At 37.3% G+C, this 22,037-nt stretch overlaps 3 protein-coding genes across 4 annotated transcripts; 1 reads left to right on the plus strand and 2 right to left on the minus strand.

Annotated features, from left to right (window-relative positions):
• Positions 1 to 229: 229 nt before the first annotated feature.
• Positions 230 to 8,296, minus strand: pks1 (polyketide synthase 1). The gene is made up of 6 exons (XM_026258577.1): positions 8,151 to 8,296; positions 7,875 to 8,028; positions 7,627 to 7,787; positions 7,335 to 7,538; positions 7,070 to 7,251; positions 230 to 6,006 (listed from the first exon to the last, which is right to left on the minus strand). Exons 1-6 carry the CDS (start codon positions 8,197 to 8,199, stop codon positions 469 to 471), a joined length of 6,288 nt encoding a protein of 2,095 aa, XP_026114362.1. The 5' UTR covers positions 8,200 to 8,296; the 3' UTR covers positions 230 to 468.
• A 541-nt stretch (positions 8,297 to 8,837) lies between these two features.
• Positions 8,838 to 16,198, minus strand: LOC113092715 (ATP-dependent zinc metalloprotease YME1L1-like). 2 transcript variants are annotated; one of them, XM_026258411.1, is made up of 18 exons: positions 15,981 to 16,198; positions 15,198 to 15,329; positions 14,509 to 14,692; positions 14,034 to 14,135; positions 13,495 to 13,604; positions 13,238 to 13,385; positions 13,048 to 13,131; positions 12,620 to 12,793; positions 12,380 to 12,532; positions 12,138 to 12,270; positions 11,994 to 12,056; positions 11,451 to 11,563; positions 11,194 to 11,349; positions 10,952 to 11,103; positions 10,634 to 10,760; positions 10,476 to 10,549; positions 9,892 to 9,978; positions 8,838 to 9,814 (listed from the first exon to the last, which is right to left on the minus strand). In XM_026258411.1, exons 1-18 carry the CDS (start codon positions 16,011 to 16,013, stop codon positions 9,671 to 9,673), a joined length of 2,169 nt encoding a protein of 722 aa, XP_026114196.1. In that variant the 5' UTR covers positions 16,014 to 16,198; the 3' UTR covers positions 8,838 to 9,670. The 2 variants fall into 2 exon arrangements, with proteins under 2 accessions (XP_026114196.1, XP_026114195.1); XM_026258410.1 differs by having other exon boundaries at positions 13,024 to 13,131.
• A 1,127-nt stretch (positions 16,199 to 17,325) lies between these two features.
• On the plus strand, positions 17,326 to 18,894 carry eif1b (eukaryotic translation initiation factor 1B). Its single transcript, XM_026258412.1, has 4 exons — positions 17,326 to 17,541; positions 18,063 to 18,226; positions 18,315 to 18,416; positions 18,579 to 18,894. Exons 1-4 carry the CDS (start codon positions 17,511 to 17,513, stop codon positions 18,621 to 18,623), a joined length of 342 nt encoding a protein of 113 aa, XP_026114197.1. The 5' UTR covers positions 17,326 to 17,510; the 3' UTR covers positions 18,624 to 18,894.
• The last annotated feature ends 3,143 nt before the right edge of the window (positions 18,895 to 22,037 follow it).

Below are 22,037 nucleotides of genomic sequence, written 5' to 3' on the forward strand. Positions count from 1 at the left end.
GCCGGATATTACCATTTTAGTGAAAATATGATTTACTATTCAGACCTACTCTGTTTAGTTTCCTCAGTTTACCATGTTGTAAGCCTGTTGCTGCACACATTTGGCAAAAAACAACAACAACAACAACAAAAAAGCCGGTTGGCCCATACCTGACCTTTGGTCTCTGACGCCTTAGTATTGTTATGGCTGGAAGAGTATAGGTTAAAATCAAAATGGATGTTTATTGTTTGACATGTAATTTGCAAAACAATTTGTCACATGTAATGCAATATCGTGGTTAAGCTTGCTACAATTAAGTAATATAGCATTTTCATAAGAGGAACTATAGCTAAACACAAAACAATCATACATAAAAAATGTAAATGCAAGCTACATTTCATTCACAAAGATTTCAGTAAAATTTGACTAGCTGTCATCTTGACCATGTACAATTTACTACAAGGTGGCAGAAAATGAAAACTGTATACATTACAAGTTCACAGAAATCTCACAGTCCTCATCAGTACTCTGTTTTATGAATTCAGTCAGTGAAGACAGTGTACTGTTTGGATCAAGCAAAACAACAAGAGGAATATTCACACCAATCTCTTGAAACAAGCGGTTTTGCAATGTCATGGCTAACATTGAGTCAATTCCTAGTGCAGTGAGCGCAGTTTCATCACTGAGATCAACAGTATCCATACAGCAAATTTCAGTCAGAATCCTTCTAACACAGTCATCTTCCGATGACTGAACATTTATGCTGGAGTCCTCAACGACCTTGTTTTTCAGTCCTTCCTCCACTAAAGCAGACAGGCGGAACTTTAGAGACACATTTTGAGAGAGGACATGGTTTTTCAGATTCCTGAAATTGAATTTGCAGACCACCTGCTGGGGATTGTTATCTAACAGGCAGTGCTCCAGTGCTTCATGAATCTCTGACACATCCATGATCATTAGCCCTTTTGTTTCCAGAAACTTTTGAAAATGGTCTTTGTTCATAAGCAGGCCTAGTTTAAGGGGTCCCCAATTGATTGACTGTCCTGCAAGTCCAATATTGCGTCGGAAGTGACAAAAAGCGTCCAGAAAGGAATTAGCTGCTGCATAGTTTGCTTGTGCAGCATTTCCAATGAAAGAGGAGATTGAGGAATAGCACACAAAGTAATCGAGTGTTTGGCTGTGCAGGGTGGCAAAGTGAAGATTAAGAGCGCCAGAGACTTTAGGTTGCAGGACTTTTTGGAAAAGAGATCTATCAAGAGTTTCCAGCAATCCATCATGTAGAACAGCAGCACTGTGGAACACCCCCCTGACTGGACAAGAGAAAAAATGTTTTCCAATCACAGTAATGGCTTCCATCACCTGCTCTGACACAGAGACATCACACTGAAGAGTGACAATTCTCACCCCGTATCTCCTTTGGAGACTGCTTATGTCCTTTTGTACCTTTTCAGATGGTGGACTCCTTGAGAGAGTGGCAATGCATCCTCCACCCCTATGGGCAATGAATTTAACAGTCTCAAATCCCAAACCAGAGAGACCACCTGAAACTATGTACACACCTTTCTTTGAGAAAAGCTGCTTTGCTCTTGGAAGCAAAGGGATGGAAGACATCTTGCTTGTAGAGTCATCACTGGTCAGAGCTATCAAGTCTAGAGTTCTTGCACTGAAATAAGATCTAGAATGCTCTACAGACAGAGTAGGCATACCTTCAGGTAGCACCAGCTGAAAAGCATTGCTTTGTATTGATGGGCATGCTTTGTGCAAGTGCATTCCCTTTAGCCACTTCTGTAGCCGAGCTCCATGCACCTTGAGACGTGATTTCTGAAAGATTTTTGACATCTCAAGAGTCTGGAAACAGGTTCTGTCACTATCTCTCTGAATTAGATCTATTGTCGAGTACCATGGCTCACGGATGCCACATACTGCAATGATGTGATTTGCACTGGCAACACTGACAATCTCTGTCAAAAGTGAACAATTGTATGGGGGAAGAATCACAAGAAGACGACACTGCTTTGCATTTTGGACTAAACCACTTATCTCAGTCTCTGTAAAAACAATCCAGCCTGATTTACTTGCTATGAGGGTGAGTAAGTTGACCAGAGCTGAGTTATGAACAGCAGAAAAAATGCCCAACCTTTGCTGTTGTTTGGTCTTGGGTAAAGCACACTTCAGTATCTCCCATATCAGGACAATGTATGAAACACATGGAGCATCCTTTAGGAATGGAAGCCTTTTTATTTTGATGCACACATCTTCAGGGAGGACAACTTTGGAAGTTGCTTTTACAGGGTAGCAACAGATAACATGGTCCCCCACTTTAAATTTGTTGACATCCTTTCCCACAGCTGTAATTATCCCACTGAAGTCAAGTGCCATGAGACTGTGGTTCTGGGTTGTGTGCTTGTTCCAGTACATTGTCTGTCCAAAAGTTAGTTCTGAAGTACTAACTGGAAAATAATCTGATGAGTGCACACATACCTTACTCAGCTGAACTTCGATGCTTTTCCCCTCAATAGTGTGGACTGAACTTGCTGAAGGCAAAGCTGATAAGCCGGTCATCATGTAGGCATTGGTTGTCTGCAAAGTGAAATCCCGGGTCTGTATGGTTTGGGATTCAGCCTTCACTTCCCTAGGGGTGACAGGAGTACGATTAATCACAGCGGAGTAAACTTTCCCCTTGCTAATGAAGACTTCTGGGCACTTTTGGGTCTTATGTGAGTTAAGCACATGAGCCAGTGCTTCTATATCCTCTCTTGACACTGTGGAAAGGTCAATGAGCTGGAAAGAGATCCCTGACATCTCTGCAGCACATGCCCTTGTCATCCCAGATAACACAAATCCAGGATTTATACTTTTAACGGTCCCTTCTGCTGACCTGTAGGTAATGACACGGATGGAACATGCACGACTGCAGCTTCTTAAAGATAAAACAGTCTGACGGTAAAGTTCACAGCTATCTACCAAGGACTGTAGAATGACTTCAGATTGGAGGTGACTAATATTCTGAACTCCCCAGATAAACAGGATCTCATCCAGTTCCATGTCTGCTGCACTGCAAGGAGACTTCAACGGCAATCCTGATACCTGCAAGGCTGAGTTTTTTGTTAAATCAGGTGGAGAAACAAATACAGATTTTGTGTGCAAATATGGCTTCAAACCTTTAGCAATACCCAAGTTGTCTTCAAAGACCAAAGCCTTGATTCTACTGGGAAAATTGCTCTCAGCAAGAATGCCAACCTTCTGGTTATGAAAGAAACACGATTCCCTGATCTGTGCGTATCCTCCCAGAAAATTTATTCTGACATCCCTCAGCTCGATCAACACATGACCATCTTTGTCAGTGAAACATCCACAAACCTCAAAGTAGTCTGCCATTTCTTTTGTCATTCTCATATAGATGAACATATCTTTACAGGGAGGTGCAGATATAACCATATTCCCAATTGCAGAGGGAAATCCAGGCCTGACGGTGCTAGAAATCAATGCTAAAACGGAGGACATTTGCAAGAAGTAGTCTAGGACCACTGGGTGCAAGCAATACTCATACAGATGGTTGAGTACTCCCTCTGGAATCCTGAGACTGGTCACTGCTTCCTTGAATTCTTGTCCATAATGAATGTCACCAAGTTGTTTGAAGTTGGGCCCGTACTCAAATCCTATGTCTTGAAGAGTGTTGTACACATCCATGGTTTCAATAACTGATGGACATCTCATGAAAACAGTGTTGAGGTGAATGTTTTGGTGTTCGATCATAGCTGATGCCCCTTCATGGCCAATGGTGCCTGATGCATGCACAGTAATAGAGGACTGAACCTGAAATGTTGTTGTATCCTTTGATGTCTCAATTGTGATTTTGAGAGGAGGGCAGTTCTTAGTTAGAACAAGCAAACTTTGAAAGTGGATTGTGAGCTCAAATGAGTTAAGAGGTCTTTTTGGAATAGCAGTTTCCATTATGGATGCAAAAGCCAATTCAACAAACAACGCCCCTGGGGCAATGGAGATGCCATTGTTCTTGTGCTCCCAAAGGTATGAGGCTGTAGCTGCTGATAGGTTGCACTTGATCACTTTGCCATCACGTTTACTTGGACTTATCAGTGGATGTGAACTGCGAAAGACTGTGTCATTTCCCCGTCTCACGTCCTCAAAGTATACCTCATTCTTTTGACATTCAAACTGATACCTTGGGAAAGCAACAAGCTCAGCTTCAAACCCTTTGTAGAACTCGTCCCACTTCACATTGACTCCCAGTTCAAAGAGTTTTGAGACACATTTGAACATTGTCTCATGGTCTTTATCTGGATGGACTGAAGGAAGCACTGTGGTGTCATTTCCCAGGATCTCCATGATGTTCCTCTGCAGAGCTCGTCTTGGGCCAATTTCCACAAAGACTGCGTTCCTTGTGTGGTTGGAAATTGATTTAATTGCTTTTTCAAATGCAACAGGCTTTCGTATGTTTCTTGCCCAGTATTCACCTGTGACAAAGTCCCCTTGATGACACATCTCTCCTGTTACTGTAGAAAAAAGTTCACACTCCTTTTCATTTAGAGTTAAATGTCCAATGCTGTCTTTGATTTCGCCCAGTATAGGATCCATCATATGACTATGGTAGGCAGCGGGAACATCCAAGACATGAAGGAACAGGTTTTTGCCATTGAACAAAGACTGAAGCTTCTGGTGCACATTGTCAACTGCTTCTTTGCCACCTGACAGCACACATGACATAGGACTGTTCACAGCAGCTAGACAAATCTTTCCTGTGTATGTGGGAATAATTTCCAGAACATCGGGAACAGCAACGTTACCAACGACCAGCATCCTCCCACCCATCACTTTGGTCTGCAGCATGCTCCGATGGTAGACAACCTTCACTGCATCCTCAAGAGACAACAGGCCAGAGCAATGAGCTGCAGCAACCTCTCCCACAGAGTGTCCAAGAACAATATCTGGCCTGATGCCCCAGTTCTTAAGAAGATGAGCAATTGCAACCTGGATTGCAAAGAGAAGTGGCTGGACAACGTTTGGTTTAGAAAAATCTTCATTGTCATAACTGTCTATCTTTTGCAAAATACTGGTGCATCTGAACTTTTGGAAGTAGTTTTCCACCTCTTTGATCTTGTCCCGAAATGCGGGTTCTTCTCTCAGTAGTTGCTTACACATTCCCCTATAAGTGACGCCATTCCCACAAAATACAAAAACTAACTTTAGGTCCTGCTTTGTTAGAGCAAATTTCTTGTTCTTGCTATCTTTGAGTAGTGATTTTAATTCTGACACAGATGATGCAGCAAAAATTTTCCTAAATTTGTGTGACACGTGGCTTCTTCTGCAGGCTGCGGTATAAGCAAGGGCATGTAGATCAACTGACTCATTTACTGAAATCCTCTGATATGTGTCAGCTATGCACAACTGAAGAGACTGATCCGTGGCTGCAGACAGTGGAAGCAGTTTCAGAGGTTCAAGAGTGTGGCTGTCGGAGACTGTTACTTGAACATACTCACTGATGATCGCATGGGCATTGGTGCCACCAAACCCAAAGCTGTTTAATCCAGCCATCCTTACCCTGGATCCAGAGTAAAGCCATTTTTCAGCTTTTGTGGGGATTTTAAGATTGAGAGCTTTAGCATCGATGCTGGAATTTTCTGCTGAGTAGAACACAGAAGGGACAATGGTTTCGTGTTTCATCATTAATAGAATCTTTATGAGTCCTGCCACCCCCGCTGCAGATTCTGTATGTCCAATGTTACTCTTAACAGAGCCAATAAACAGAGGCCCTGAGTTTGAAGGTCTTGCTTTGGCGATGATTTTTGAGATACTTCCTGCTTCAACTGGATCTCCTGCCGGTGTTCCTGTCCCATGAGCTTCTACATACTGGACGTTCGCTAGATAATTCTCAGAAGAATAGATCATGCGCAGTAGAGCCTCCTGCTGGGTCATGGAGGGTTTGGTAATGGGGGTGACGGAGTGGCCATCTTGGTTTACTGCAGTCTTGTTCACAATGCCCCAAATATGATCAAAGTCCTCAAGAGCCTAAAAAGAGACATTTAACTTATTATAAACCATAACTGAATGTAATACTAATAGGTAACACTTTATAATAACTGCACACTATTAATCATTAATTAAGCATTAGTAAACAGATAATTCATAATTTATAAAGCATTACTAGACAATAATAAGTAGTTTATAAATACAGATATAAATGCTTTATTCTTGTTTTAAAAGCATATCTATAATGTGTTTAATAATTGTATTTTCATACTTTATTCATGATCAATTTATCATTTCTCAATGAAGTATAACATTATTTACAAACCAGTTGTTTAGGAGTTGCCAGTGATTCATAAGATCACAAGAAATGTAGTAAATTCAGGTAGTTATAAAGAATTTAGTAGTGGTCAGTTAACTATTTATGTGAGCTCATCTAAAGTGAGGACTAGTTATGCCTTGTAAAGCATTTATAAAGGATATTTAAAGGCTCAGTTATCTTCTAAACAAAATACGGAAACAAACACAACACAGTGATACAGAACATAGAAATATTAACAGCCTTTAAATCTCATTTGTAAAAGCTTTACAAGGCATAAATAGTCCTCACTTTAGATGAGCTCACAAAAATAGTTAACTAACAACTACATATGTTTTATAACTACATGAATTAACCCTGAATTACAGTAGAAATACATGTTAATAAACCATTTATTAACACTATAAGTAACTATTACTATATGTCTGAATAAAAAGATGTATGAATGCACATTTAAATAGTTTATTAATCATTTACTTAACATTTCTAAGTTATCTTATGAACCACTGACAACTCCTTAATAACTGGTGTGTAAATAATGCTATACTTAATTTAGAAATGATAAATTGATCATTAATAAAGTATGAAAAATCAATTATTAAATACATTATAGATATGCTTTTAAAGCATTTATATCTGTATTTATAAACTGCTTATAAATGTCTATTAATGCTTTATAAATGATGAATTAACTGTTTCCTAATGCTTAACTAATGATTAATAGCATGCAGTTATTATAAAGTGTTACCTACTAATATTATGTATAATAATAAAAAAAATACATACCTTTTTCAAAGGCTTCAATAGGACTATACCACATCCCTCACCTCTGCCATATCCATCAGCTGTACGGCAGAATGCCTTGCTTGTGCCCTCGCGTGAGATCATCTTTGCCTTGCTGAGCGCCACAAAGACTCGAGGTTCAAGGATACAGCTAACCCCCCCACACAGAGCCATTTCACAGTCCCCTAGTGATGATGTATAACAAGGATGATTAACAAATAAAATATAATGCAATGAACAGACTTTAGAGTTGAAATGGTATCATTACCTTGTCTGATGGCCTGACATGCTGAGTGAAGGGCGACAAGGGACGAGGAACATGCACTGTCAATGGCAAATGAAGGTCCAGTCAGGTTAAAGATATAGGAAATTCTGTTGGCAGCTATACTCATAGCTGTTCCTGTGCCATTATAGTGGGTTATAGTGCTGGGACTGTTGTTCAAAAGTGTCTCATAATCCCTGTTCATAAGACCTGAAATCAAACACAACACTGTATCAATATCCTAAAAACACCCAAAAGTAAAAAAAAAAAAGTAAATTTCTTGCATTAGATGTATTACCTATGTAAACCCCTGTTCTGGTCCCGCTCACTTTTTCCAAGGGTATCCCACCATCCTCTAGAGCTCGGTATGCACACTGCAGCAACAGTTTCTGCTGAGGGTCCATGTAATCAGCTTCAGCCTCGCTGATGCCAAAGAACTTGTGATCAAACTCATTGAACCTGCAAAATAAAGACAATCTCTTTTACAATTTCACTTTTTTAGTAACGGAAACTTCAAATGCATAATCATGAATGAGTTATTCTTACCCTTCAATGAGAGCAGCTTTGGTCGTCTGTGTTTTTCCTGGTTTGCTCTCATCAGGATGAAACCACTCTGATGTGTCAAATCTTTCATCTGGAATCTGTACCACACAGTTCCTTCCCTCCACAAGAACTTTCCAGAAATTATCAACACCCTCACCTATGAAGGTGGCAGATAGTCATGCAAAAGCACACAGCATCGTCACAAATACAAGTAAGAGTGCATAAACACACACACACACACACACACACACACACACATATATATATAAACACAGTTACCTCCTGGGAAGTTGCATCCGATTCCAATTATAGCAATATCCTCCTCCATTTTAGTGATTATTTATTTCAATGATCATTATGTCTCTTTGCAAAAAGTAAAAAACTAAGTATGAGCATTCCTTATCTCAGCTTTGCTGGCCTGCTCATGGTTGTGACCAGTATTCATCAGGTCCCAATAACATCTAAGCATTTTTATAAAGCCTTTCACAACTGAAAACCAATGGGAAATCACATTTCTTTTAACAAAGGGTCTTTAAATTTGAAATCCTTCCTCTTGTAACCAGTAATTGTGGTGCTTTGAAACAAAACCCTGTAATAACAGACTTGGGTAAGGATGCAAAACACTGATTGCAGTTTCCCTCACTGGACACAACAAAGCTATTGTCTCAAAGCTATTGAGGTGACTCTCTAATTCATGATTGGCTTTAAATGTCTTCCATAAAGAAACATATAGCGAATGACGAGAAAAAAAAGGACCTGAATATGTGTAGGCCACCAATTTGAAATAAGATAACCAAAGATCATCTCAGCTCACCTGATACCTGTGATTTTCAGATTGAATGGTTTACTAACAGTATTTTATTCAGGACCTTTGAAAAGGATCCATGGAATTAAATCAAATTCATTTCAATCTCATACCCAGATTAACATTTTTGCTTTCAGGAAGCGACAAGGAAATAAGCTTTATTTATTTTCTTTATTTAGCCTATCCATGTTCATTTCTGATTGAGATAAATAAAAATCATAGTCATAGTACACATTTCAAAAGAAAGCATACAAATAATTTTTCAAACACACATATAAACAGTGCAGTTTCCCCAGTCATTTAAACATACACATGCAGACAACCCAATTGAGGCAGGATGCTTTTAGCTACCCCTGGAAAAAGTACACTGAAAGAAATAACTTAATGAATAAAATTAAGACCTACTAAGGTAAACAGTAACATTGCACACAAATCTACAGTACTCAAGAGTCAATTGCTCATCTTAAAATAATACTGACATTCTGAAGTCACATTCATACTTGGTTTGTGGTTTAAGGTTGCATGGTGAAACTGAAAAATCTGTACTACTATGATTATTGAAAATGGGACCTTCAGATTTGCCACTTGCTTTCAAATGAGCTTCCTGTTTTTCTCCATTTCATAAAATGACTTGTAAGAAAGTGCTTCAATCTCTAAAAGAGAATAGGATGAACAAAATGAACATCATAATGAAGGTCATCATTTTCCAGTTATATACTTGGGATCTAAAAACAAAGCAAGAATTTATAGTTTAACTGATTTGTAGTTATAGCCATTGGTTCACTGTGGCATGTGTACTTTTGGCATCAATTTACCCTCTCAAATTAATAGGAAAGATCTGAATTTCTGTTAGCTTTGTGTCTGTTTGAAAGCCAATCTTTCACCTGAAAATAAGGCTAGAAAGTCTTTCATATGTCTTACTTACTACAAATATTTATATTTACAGATAAAGTAAGATTGTGGCTTGAAATGTCTCTGTTAATCCCAGACTTCATCATCTGGGATCCAGTGACTTTCCTTCAAGGATCAACTGAATTTCCTTTGCATTTAGAGTCTCGTAAGTCAGCAGGGCATTGGCCAGCAGCTTGTGTTCTTTGCTGTAGGTCTTAAGTAGTTTTTTTGCCCTTTCATACGAGTCCTGAAAAATAAAATTAGATGATAAATTGCAATAATCTTCAGTCAAATATTGCATACAAACAAAAACTAAACACCTACCTGCAACAGCAGCCTGACTTCCTGTTCTACAGCAGCTTGGGTCTCCGGGCTATGCTTCGTCAGGTCACTATAGGTCATGACCCCCAGCTGCTCAAAGCACAGAAAGGTGACTGTGAGTGAATAGTAATGCACAAAGGCTTCATACAAGTTTCTGATTACGACAGGATCCTGATGTTAGAGATGGGTGGATCTGAATGTAGTTTAGACCCTGCATATGCACTGCTCATTTTTGGATTGAGTGAATGGGAAGGGATTAGGATGAAACAGATTTTTAAGTCTGAAATGTGAGCGCTTACTCATCCCTAATGGTTTTGTACACGTGAAAGGACACAAATGGCTAAAATTTATTGTATATTTGAATATATTAAATATTTTCACTTAAATGTGATTTGAATCAGTCGAATCCCTTTGACCTACAATACTGACCCGAAGTTAATATTTCAATAATTTAACTCTACATTTGCGTGTTCACGGTTCTCTGATGTGCAATAATTGTATTAATTAATCAAATTATATTAATAACTTTATCATCAACTCACAAACCCCAGTTTGGGAAACCTTGGCCTAAATTATGAAATCATTACCTTATCACTCATTCCAAACCGCGTCACCATCATCTGTGCTATTTTAGTGGCTCCATCAAAATCACTGGATGCCCCTGTAGGAGGCACAAATAAAACATCATGATGTTTATATTACCTAGAATTCAAAGTAGCAATGTTCAGTTAGGGACATCTCTCACCAGTAGTGATGTGATCATTTCCAAACACCAGTTCCTCAGCAACCCTGCCACCCATGCTGACGTCCAACTGGGCCAGAAGCTGGGCCCGTGTCTCACTCCAGCGGTCATTCTCTGGCAGCAAGGATACCTGAGAGAGACCAGAGAAAACAGAGAAAGCAGCACAATGGGTTTATGATGTACAGTATAACCCTAGAGAGCAAAAGCATTTCTTGAAGCCTCTTTCTGCAAAACTACTCTACTCAACTTTTTTGTCTGAAAATATATCATTGTGAAACAACTGCTTAACATCATAATGAAATATTAAGACCAGCTACGCACATGACCAAGTGAAAGGCCGCGTGGCATGATAGTAGCTTTGTTGATGGGCATGGCGTCTTTGGTGTAATGAGCCACTATAGCATGTCCTGATTCATGATAGGCTGTGATCGTCTTATTTCTCTTGTCTATCTCCACACTCCGGCGCTCAGGGCCTGGACAGACAGAGAAGAGGATGTCAGGAAAGAATCTGTTTGATCGAAGCATCAATCCCCATCACATCTGAATGTCCCTACTGCCCTCACCCATCAGGATCTTATCCTTCGCAAACTCCAGCTCCTTCATGGTCACCAGGTCTTTCCCATCGCCTGCTGCTTTCAGCGCCGCCTGGTTCACCAAGTTCTCCAGTCCGGCTCCAGAGAAACCCACTGTTCCCCTTGCAATGATCTCTGCATCAACATCTACAAAACACACAAAAACAGCTTATTTTATTGAATTGTACGAGCAAGAATCTTTTTTTTTTTTTTTTTTTACTTATTTGTTTTCTCTTAATAATTCTTACCAGAATCCACTTTAATTTTTTTCAAATACCACTGCAGGATTTCTGTGCGTCCCTTCACATCTGGTCTTGGGATGGTGACCTGCATGTCAAACCGGCCAGGTCTCACCAGAGCACTAAAACATGCATTATCATCAGAGTTTTATACATTTAGGCCATCAAAAAAATTTTATGATTTCAGAGTAAAATAGATAAATAGTTAAAGAAACATAGTGCCCAGCAGAGAAATACATGGATGGATAGAAACAGTTCAAACAATCTGGTATGAGTTTTATGTTAAAGCTAGAGTCAAATCTTGATCTTCACATGACTTGGATTAAACCAGTCAATTTATACTGATTCATTTTTATGATGTCTTTATGACCTTTTTGGATCTTCTAAGTTTTGGTTACTTGGATTTTCAACTGAGGTAGAGAAATTTCTCAGGTTTCATAAATATCTTCATTTGAGTTTCAATGGGTTTGGATCGGAAGGGGAGTAAATGATGACAGATTTTAATTTTTTTTTATTAAACTATTCTTTGAACAGATGGATGGAGAAACCTACTTGTCCAAAGCTTCAGCAAAGTTCGTAGCTCCAATCACAATGACTCCTTCATTGGGTTTAAACCTGAAATCATCAAAATACTACAATAAGACCGGTGTAATTTCTTTCAAAAAGAAGAAATGTAATAAAAAGCCATTGACATGCCCATCCATCTCAGCGAGCAGCTGGTTGATGGTTTGTCGCGAGTACGGGTGCATTGGAGACTCGATTCTCTTTCCTCCTACACTGTCCAGTTCGTCGATAAATATTACACATGGTGCACTAGCTTTGGCTTCCTCTGAAAAATGAGTGAAAAATGACAGAAAAAAAACAGAAAATGAGTGATTTTATTAACAGCAGAAGTATTAGGGGCAATGTAAGACTATGTTGTTCTTTAAAAGACTCACTGAAGAGGTTTCTGATGCGACTCGCGCCGACTCCCACAACCATTTCATCAAACTCTGACCCGGAGGCGTAGTAGAAGGGCACGTCTGCTTCACCTGCTACAGCTCTGGCCAACAGGGTTTTTCCTGTTCCTGGAGGCCCCACAAGCAAGATACCTAGAATACACATCCAGGTTAGATATTTTATACAAATTATAAACAAAAAAACCTATGTCCATCAGTAAATTAAGTTAAGAGTTTCACCTTTGGGAAGTTTACCACCGAGCACAGTGAATTTCTGGGGGGTTCGCAAAAATTCGACAACATCCTGAAGCTCGCTTTTGGCCTCCTCCACACCTTTTACATGTTCAAAGGTGACATTCTTCATCTGACTGGGGTCCACAGCTGAATCCAGACCAGAGGTGGTGCGGAAACTAACTTCATGGGTAAATAGATCAAATTAAAACTTGAACATATTGCATATGAATGATCTGCTCAGAACACAAAATATATATTTTTTTAAAAGTACCAACAATTTCACACCACAGCAGCAAAAGATTTCATGTTACAACCTGTTACATTATTATCAAGCTACAGTCAAATGCATGCTATCAATCAATATATTCTAGGGAAGCAAATGTAAAGAAAGCAAACAATGGGAAACAAACCAGTGTCAGAAAATGACCCTTTACCCGAGAAGAGAGGGCTTCTGGACACACCATACAGACCCACCAGCAGGAGGACAAAAATAATCAGACGTGTCCTTTTAACAGAGTCTGTCAGAAACATAAGAATTAAGAACAAAGTTCCTGCAGCAAACACATTTTTTAATGTAAAGCGAAGTCTGGGCTAATGTTAGACAAGATGCTTTAAATGCATTACCTTGAGTTCTCTGTGTCAGAGCCTGAGCTTTCATGATGCCCTCTGTGAAGCCGATCTTAAAAGCATCCTGGTCAGATTCTGACAAGTTATTCTGTTTCAATAACTGTTCAAGACTCCCCATGACTTTTTTTTCCTTCACAAGGTTGCCCTGAAGAAGACAGTGGATAAGGAAAAATACAAGGAAGCAGGTTAAGCACACTCAGACATTTCATACCTGCCTTAACTATCATTTCCCTAGTGTTATGCAGCTTACTAACTTTCATAAAGGCTGGCTTATAATTCTCAGCATCTACTGGACCTTCATAACCAGACTGTAGATGTCTGGTCTTGGACTTCATTGTCCTGAAACCTCTGTTTTGGACCCATACTAAGCAAAAACACAAAAGGACATACATCTACTGAACCCAAAACTCCATCAGTGGCAATAATGTAAAAGCATGTAACTGAGTAAAGACCTCATTCACAACAATACATATAACAATAACTATACTAAAATTCACAACAACGGAGATTAATATTTAGTTTAACTTAAGAGCGCACTGCAGTTTTGTTGTCTGTTCCTTTAAATGTTCAAGCTCTTTAAAGCAGGATGGATTCTGATTTTTTTATTATATTCTGAAATGATTTCAACAGCACTGTTTATCTATGATGTTATCATTATAGTTGTGGTGTGAACTTCACTGTTCTCATAGAATTATAACAATTATAACAACTTTATAGATAAGGCTTATTGTTATAGTTAAAATCCTTGATGTGAATGGCCCTTTATCTTTTGGTCTCTGTATGTAAAGATTACATTGCAGATGACGCAGATCTACGCAGGCTGCCTGGAGCGGGCTGGTACTTTGCCTGTGAAACACTGGAGAGCCAAAGAGTCCCACATGTTTGTGAGAGAACCCTATGTTAACAAGAAAACATACAACTTACATTACACAAAATGGACCATTAGTTTCCAAATGACAAGAAAAATGAAACTAAAAAAATTGACTGGAAAGCTGCTGTGAATCGGTAAACCTGCTAATGCATGAAACAGAATATTTCAACATCATATTAAATGTAACGTACTAATGAACTTGTGATCTAGCTTGCACAAAGTATTCAAGTACACTGGGTATTAAAATGGCACAATATAATTTCCTGTAAATTTGAGCCAACCTTTATTTAAATGCTCAATAGCATAATGCTGACAAAAACAAAACAAAAAACCACCAACACTTCACAGAGATAATATACTTCAAAACATCATCCCCTCATCTTATGGGTAACCTCACCATATTTGTTTTGGAAGAAGGAGGAGGCAGAAATGTGAGATGTTCTCCATGTTGTTGGGTTTTGAGCAGCGCTAGATATGGATTTCTCCTCTGGATCTATAGAAGGCAACAGGCGCTCCAGAACATCCCATTCATGACTGAACCTCAGCTCTGACAGACCCAGGTCCTTCAAGTTTACTTTGGGCTGTGAAAACAGGTCAATTGGGATTAGTTTTTTAGCATCACATTTTAACTTAGTATTATTTTATTACAATTTCACATGTTTTTATGTGTATGTTTTCCATTTTCATTTAAATTTTAGTGAAAGCTAATCACCTTCGATTATTCAAACAGCAATTGTCAAAACAGCTTTGACACAGAGAACTCAAGGTAATGCTTTTAAAGCATCTTATAACGTTAGCCCATATTAGAAAGCTTCGTAATTTGGCTATAAAGTTTTTATTAATAATTTTTTTTTTTATTACGTTTTAGTTTTTCTAAGACTTCAGGTTAAACTAAATGAAACTTAGAAATGCTGTACTGGCAACTACCTCCAATAACGTAAGTTTGTGTTTTTCATTTTAAATGCATCTTATTTCTAGTAATAAAACTGGTTTGTTTTTAATTACCTATCAGAACCCTAGTGTAAACAAGAGCTCTAGAATGTACGTGCTATAAAACAGTGTGTGCTTTCGTCGTGACTGTCCTACCTCACTCAGAAGTGGGTCATGTTCAGGTGAAAGGTCTCTCTGGAGACTCTGCACTGATGTGGTGATGGCAGTGTTGGCTGAACTCTTCAGGTACTGGACCACATTGATCAAATGGGTCAAAGGCACTGCTCCCTAAAAAAAATAACATTTGTTCACATTGCATAACCTAGTGTGGAAAATACTGGTTGGCAAATAAAATAATACAATTGCATTAAGTTGCCATATAGTCCTTGAACTATCATACACTCAAAGTGACTGATAAACTCACATATAATCTCTTTTTTTTTTTTTTTGATTGATGACAGAGTAAATTGGTCTGTAGGTCAGTTACGCACTCTTGACATACTGACACACTGCTGAAACTTATTTAACACACTCATTCTCTCTATTAAACAGCTCTTGGTTTTGTTGTATAACAGCATGAAGGTACGACTACATAACAACGTCATAAGAAAAGTACAAGAGAAGCTAAAAAATACTTCAATATAATATATAAGTATAGCATATATGTATAGTATATAATATATGTTCAGTCAACAGTGAAGAAAAATTAAGAAGGATCTCAACAGTTGTAAACAAACAGTCAGTCAGATGACGTACGCCAGAAATAGACCGTTGTTAAAACAAACGATATAATTGTATCTAATTTGTAGATTTGTATAAATACCTACTTTGATCAGATTTCATTTATAAAAGCATGCCTCAATGACACTGTTTAGTTTCCATTACTCGCTCAAGCCACTCATTTATTCACACAAAGTGCTACTGTTTTAAAAAAAATACCTGCGTCTGAAAGGCTGTAGGAAGAGAAAACATATTTCGCTTAAATTTTCGTTTAAATGTTTTCTTGTGCTCCTGTCAGATCTACTGCTCCTGTTCTTAGGTTAATCTCGGGGCGTTGTTAATCTCACCGGTGACTCCTCTCTTTCCTTTTTATAAAAGAAAGAAAACGTTGTTAAATTCAGCGAATTCATCAGTCTTATGTATGTCTTCACTTCTTCGGCGGTGGTCTAAATAAAAAATTGTTGTCTATAGTGTCGCGGCTGCCGCCTACTGGACAATAACGGTAAGCCGCGAAAGCGTATTGCGGTAAGTGTTTAGTTCATTACCTTATTAACAATCAACTATATCATAAAATCGTAAAATAATCAAATAACAAGCCAATACAACTACAAACATTAGAACGATACGAAAATGACACTCAATTAAAAAGCCAGCTTCGTTCCATTTGTTATTCTGATCAAAATAAACATTTAAAATTAATTTTATCTTCTCTCTTTAGCGCCCTCTAGTGTAGTGTGTGGCACTGCAGCGCATCCGCAGATATAACGTTAGTGCCTGTAAAAGCAGAGCATCTTTGTTATTTATATAATAGATACACTACTTTGGAAGTCATAAATATTGTGATGATAATATAGAATTACACTATAGCCAAACTGGCGTGTTGGAGTAGTTAATTTTTGAACTAAGCGACCGGTTAGCTTTACTTCCGGGTTGTTTAAAGACCCCCAAAAGAATGGGTAGAAAATAAACCACCTGCATAAATATTATTACGCCGTGAGAGGCATTTTTGACTAATTTTGTCCGTGCTTCAAGCGCCAAACTGTCAGTAAATAGTCAAAATAAATATAATAAAATGATTCGATAACAAGAACAAAGAATTAGATAACGATATTCCTTGTATGGTTCACATAAGGCATTTAAAAAGTTTTACTGACTTTTTATTGAGATTTATTTTTAATTTAACACTTTTTATCTTTTTTATTTCTTTATTTATTGTATATACAAAATTTAACACCTTTTATCTTTTTATTTCTTTATTTATTTTATATTAAAAACGACTAGTAGGATAACGTGAATTTTTTAATTTCGTAAAATCGCATTCGATTATTCAAACAGCAATTTCAAAACAAAATTTAGTGTTTTTAATGGGATTTGCGATTTTTATTTTTTTTCACTAAAAACGGGGAAAGTTGAAATAAAACATTAGGGAGAAAATAGTGAATATTCTAAACAACAACAACAACAACAACAAAAAAGTATATATATATATTCTTAAAATAATCCTACTTTCTTACTGCATATATCTGATCCTAAATTAAATGCAGCTGGAAATGCACTTAAAGCCTTTTGTCATCGTTCATAAAGCACTTCCGCTGTGTTCTACGTTAGAGACGTTTGGTAGTTGCGTCAAGAAGATTAAAAGCAGTCGTTCTGTTGTTTCTTATATAAAGTAACAACAAATCTAAGCATCTCCAAGCGGCACTGATCGTTGAGATCTTTCATCTGTTAAAGTAATCGCAGTATTATCGCATGTCCAATATACAGAACCTCCAGTCCTTCGGTAAGTTGCAAGCACGCTTTGTGCACGAGTTTGCAAACGGAAAGAATCTCAAGCATGGTCTTTATAATTTGTTTAGTGCGCGCTCATAAATGTATCCGTACGAATATGTTATTTAAAAACCGATGGAATGAGTAATTGGCATTTTTTTTCTTAAAGGGAAAAAAAAGGAAACATGGAAAATACCAGATACTTTTAAAACTTAAAAAAAAAAAACAATAGGGAAAATAATGTAAACCTATGATCCTATTTGTACTCCCCTTTAGCTGCTTGTTAGTTATTGTTAAGTGTAAAACTACTTTAAGTCTTCTTATCCAGTAATCAAAAGTGCAGTTTTGTGTGGAGACCAGATTTTGCAAAAAAAAAAAAAAAAAGTATATGTATATCCGTGATTATAATAAACCACAATCATTATTGCTCATTATTTGATCTCATTCCCATTGCATGACTTTCAATAATTGTATTCTTGAGCTCTTATTACAAGACCCTAATCTCACACATTCGACTGTAATGTTTCTCTCTAGATCCCTTTGCTGATGCAACTAAGGGTGACGACTTGCTCCCGGCTGGGACTGAGGATAAAATCCACATAAGGATTCAGCAACGGAACGGCCGCAAAACACTGACCACAGTGCAAGGCATCTCCGACGATTATGATAAAAAGAAACTTGTAAAAGCGTTTAAGAAGGTATAGTCTAACTTTTTGTTATTTGAAAGGATTTCCCCCAAATTGCTATTTGATGTTGATTTTAACCTTGCACTGTTTTATTTGACAGAAGTTTGCCTGCAATGGTACGGTGATCGAGCACCCGGAGTATGGAGAGGTGATTCAGTTACAGGGGGACCAGAGGAAGAATATCTGTCAGTTTTTGATGGAGGTAAAATATCCTTATGTGTGGAAGATCATTTTACTAGTTGCAAGCTGTTTCTTTGTAGAAAGCATGTTTGAGTTGTTAATTAGATTGCTATTGTGATTTTTGTTCTGGACTACATTGTAAAAGCCTAAACTAATTTACTCCTTTTCACTGTCTAATTCACAGATCAACATTGTTAAGGAAGAGCAGTTGAAGGTTCACGGATTTTAAAATGCTGGCCCCTTTGGGTCTTTCTAAAGGCCTGTATATTAGTATATTCACGGCAGGGTTTTCATGATCCTATGTTAATAACACTGACAGCTGGGTGAAACGGTTATTTTTTTCAGTCATTTCAAGCCTGAATCTTTATAATGACCTCAAGCAGACCATTCAATCCAGGCTGATCAGAATTTTTGTTGATGACTCTTTTGAACGTTTTATGATAGATACTCAACTGCATGACATCTTTTTATCAAGGACAATAAAGTTATGACTTTGCAGATTTGTTACTATTGTCTTCTCTTCCCTAATGAAACTAGCTACTTGAATGGGTGCATTATTCTGAGAAAGTTTATAATGTTTCTGGTTGGTAAACCGCTTTTGTTAACACTGGTAGTTTGGCTCGTTATCAGGGCTGAAAATCCTTTCAGCTGTGGCCTAAGTCTGTCCCGCCAGGCACAAACATGAGCGTAATCCTCTTTAAAGGGCATGGAATGGCAGGCTGTGTGGGCATTTCCAACACTTTTTACCACCGGAAAACCGTCTGAAGTTGAATGTCTGAAAAGGAATTACTTGGGACTCTATTTGCATTTAACCATTTAAACTATTTAACTTTTAATTTTGCAATTCAGAGGAACAAAAGGTCCTTTTAATAATTCAAAGATGCAACTCAAGAGTGTGTTGGGCATTTTATTTCTACCCAGTGACTCCAAAATTTTGAATATGTTCAGCAACCAGTGAGTTGTTAGTTATTGAATCATTAATTTTTCCACCTTTTGTCAGCTGAGGGGGTGACCTTTTATCAAGAAGATATAAAAAAGTTGGAATAAGCCTTAATAAAAATATAAAACTAAATTAAGATGTTTCAATAATGTCACTGCACCATTTTGAAGGTGATCATCAGCAGAGCTGGTAGGAACTGATTACATGTAATCTTTATAATTAGTTTCCAAAAATCAAATGCTTGTCATGTAACATTGTATAATGTTCACAATAAGATTACATTTACTTTATATGTATAACATAATTATATATTCACACAATGCCAGTAGATCATTCATAATTTATTCTCGCAAATTCCTCTTTTAAATTGATTCATAAACATTTTTGTCAACCAAAACCACTTTGACATGAAAAATTAATATTTAAATTTAAATAATATTAATATATAATTAACTGCATGTTTACAGTTCAAAGTCACTTAATGGTCACATTGACATGCAGGTTAACAAATTAAATATTTCCATTTTTAGTGTTTAATTAACAACTAGCTTTTCATCAACTCACAAACCCACTGCAGATCTTAAATTAAGCCCAGTTTGGTAAACCCTGGTTTGATATTGTTTTTATTTTTATTTTTTATTTTTTTATATCAATATGGTACATCCAATGGTAAGTTTCAAACAAGTTAGATAAATAATAATAATAATAATCTAAAAACAAGATTATGTTACAATGTACAGTTTTCATCATATAATGTGTAATCACTGATTACAATTTGTGAGCTCTGATCATCGATCACTTTTACACATGTATGATAAGTCCTAAACCCCATATCTCCTTGTTTGTTAATGAGATGTTTATCCTGGTGGACATGCCTTTTATCAAGCTATAAAAACAGCAATAATAAGCCAGAATGCAAATTATATATAATAATGAAAAAAATCATTCATAAACTTAATTTTTGCGTCATTTTAATTGACTATATATTCACCAGTCACTTTTACATAGTCATAAAACCCTTGCATATAGTCATAAAACTTGTGAACGAGGTGTTCATCGAGTTTATTCACAAAGATGTTCGAATCTTTCATGTAGTTCACTGTCATAGTTCATTCGGTTCGTTAACAAAAAGAGATGTCACGTTCAATTGTCAGTCCTTTCAGTCAGTCACGCGAGTCAAAGGGAAAGGGTTTTGAGCCATTTTGCCGACGAAAGTGACTGAGAACATTCAAAAACACATTAGTACACCTCAGAAACAGTAGTAAATTGTTGACTCGAACCGCTCGAACCGATTCGTGAGCTATAGCTGCTTTTGTGAATCGGTACGATTGATTCATTCGACTCAAATAATGATTTGTGTACAACGCAGGGTTTTTTCCCCCCCGATGTCCAGCTTGTAAAAACCAAAGGCTGTTCGTCCAAAGGAATGAATTGCTGAGTTTTGGCCTCAGCAGTTTAGTGGCTGGTGTCTGAATAAGACGGAAACAGACGGAGCACGTGCTGATGCCTGGGGCTGTCCACCGTCCTTTCCGCTTCACTCCATTACCTCCACCAGACAAACACACAGAGTTAATGATGGATGTCTCCGATTCATCAGCACACTCTTCCTTCTCTTAAATGCTTTTGTTTTCTTTCCCCCACATTTTAACAATAAGTCCATTTATATAAGAACAATTGATGTCTACCACTTTTATAGAAGCTTGAAATCCATTTTACAGCTCACTGAGTATTATGCACTTATTGTGTGTTTAAATATGAAAAAAGAAAGGAATGGCTACACATGCATGTGTATTAATTCCACATGAGAGCGTGATATTGGACAAAACTGTTAAATGCCCGTCTGGCAATCAGCAGATTCCATTATTTTTGTTTGTGTTTAGCCAGAGGCCAGCCAGCTGTTATTGTTTTTGTGAGGTATTGCATTCCCGAGCATTCACCCCTCTCCACTCACATCTCTATAAGCAGTGATTCAGCTTCAGATGCTGTTTCACTGCAGACTGATATTGATTAAAAATAACACTAGGGACATTGACCCTTATCTCCAACTTTATTCGAGTAACGCTGTCATCTCTGACCAACAGGCCGATCGAGGTCTTAATTTAAGTCAATCTTATATTGTTCAGTGGATTTAGCTGGTGAGGAAGCTGGTCTGACATCTTCACCTGCTTAAGACTGTCCAAAACCCCTGAAAACCACCTGTCTGTCGGCAGGTTAACTGGAACAAAAATTATATTGTAGTTTATATTTTCCTTTGAGATGTGGAAAATGAACTCACTGAATTCATTGATGAAGGTGTGAAGGAAATAGAATGAAGATCAAAATGCAAAATTAATTACAAACAGCATCATTCTAACAACAGAAATAGAACAAAAATGCAAAAAATCTGCATTTTAAACATTATGTGCTATTTAATGGATTTTCATGGAATTTTAATATAGACACAAAAAGAAAAAAGAAAAAATAATGAGCAAAACACATAAATTGCTATTAACAAAAAGCACATAAAAATAAATAAATAAATAAAAAGTAAAAAACATTTATCTTTACTTTTTTTAGTAAAGATCATGTTCCATGAAGATATTTAGTAAATTTCCTACTGTAAATATTTCAAACCTTAATTTTTGATCAGTAATATGCATTGCTACAAATTCATTTGGATGACTTCAAATGTGTTTTTCTCAGTATTTAGATTTTGTTGCAACC

Source organism: Carassius auratus, unplaced genomic scaffold (assembly GCF_003368295.1).
Source record: "Carassius auratus strain Wakin unplaced genomic scaffold, ASM336829v1 scaf_tig00214714_1_2670353, whole genome shotgun sequence".
Taxonomy (NCBI): Eukaryota; Metazoa; Chordata; class Actinopteri; order Cypriniformes; family Cyprinidae; genus Carassius; species Carassius auratus.

Bases quoted from the DNA above. Each gene is read 5' to 3' on its own strand.
- eif1b (XM_026258412.1), top strand. From the start codon at position 17,511: ATGTCCAATATACAGAACCTCCAGTCCTTCG. The intron at 17,542-18,062 runs GTAAGTTGCAAG...GTTTCTCTCTAG, and splicing joins ACAGAACCTCCAGTCCTTCG to ATCCCTTTGCTGATGCAACT. The intron at 18,417-18,578 runs GTAAAATATCCT...TCTAATTCACAG, and splicing joins TCTGTCAGTTTTTGATGGAG to ATCAACATTGTTAAGGAAGA.
- pks1 (XM_026258577.1), bottom strand. From the start codon at position 8,199: ATGGAGGAGGATATTGCTATAATTGGAATCGGATGCAACTTCCCAGGA. The intron at 8,029-8,150 runs GTAACTGTGTTT...CCACCTTCATAG, and splicing joins CGGATGCAACTTCCCAGGAG to GTGAGGGTGTTGATAATTTC. The intron at 7,252-7,334 runs GTAATGATACCA...CATCATCACTAG, and splicing joins ATGTCAGGCCATCAGACAAG to GGGACTGTGAAATGGCTCTG.
- LOC113092715 (XM_026258410.1), bottom strand. From the start codon at position 16,013: ATGTTTTCTCTTCCTACAGCCTTTCAGACGCAG. The intron at 12,057-12,137 runs GCATGTCAATGG...TGATGATTTCAG, and splicing joins CTGCTCGCTGAGATGGATGG to GTTTAAACCCAATGAAGGAG. The intron at 11,104-11,193 runs GTGAGGGCAGTA...CTGTCTGTCCAG, and splicing joins GAAGGATAAGATCCTGATGG to GCCCTGAGCGCCGGAGTGTG.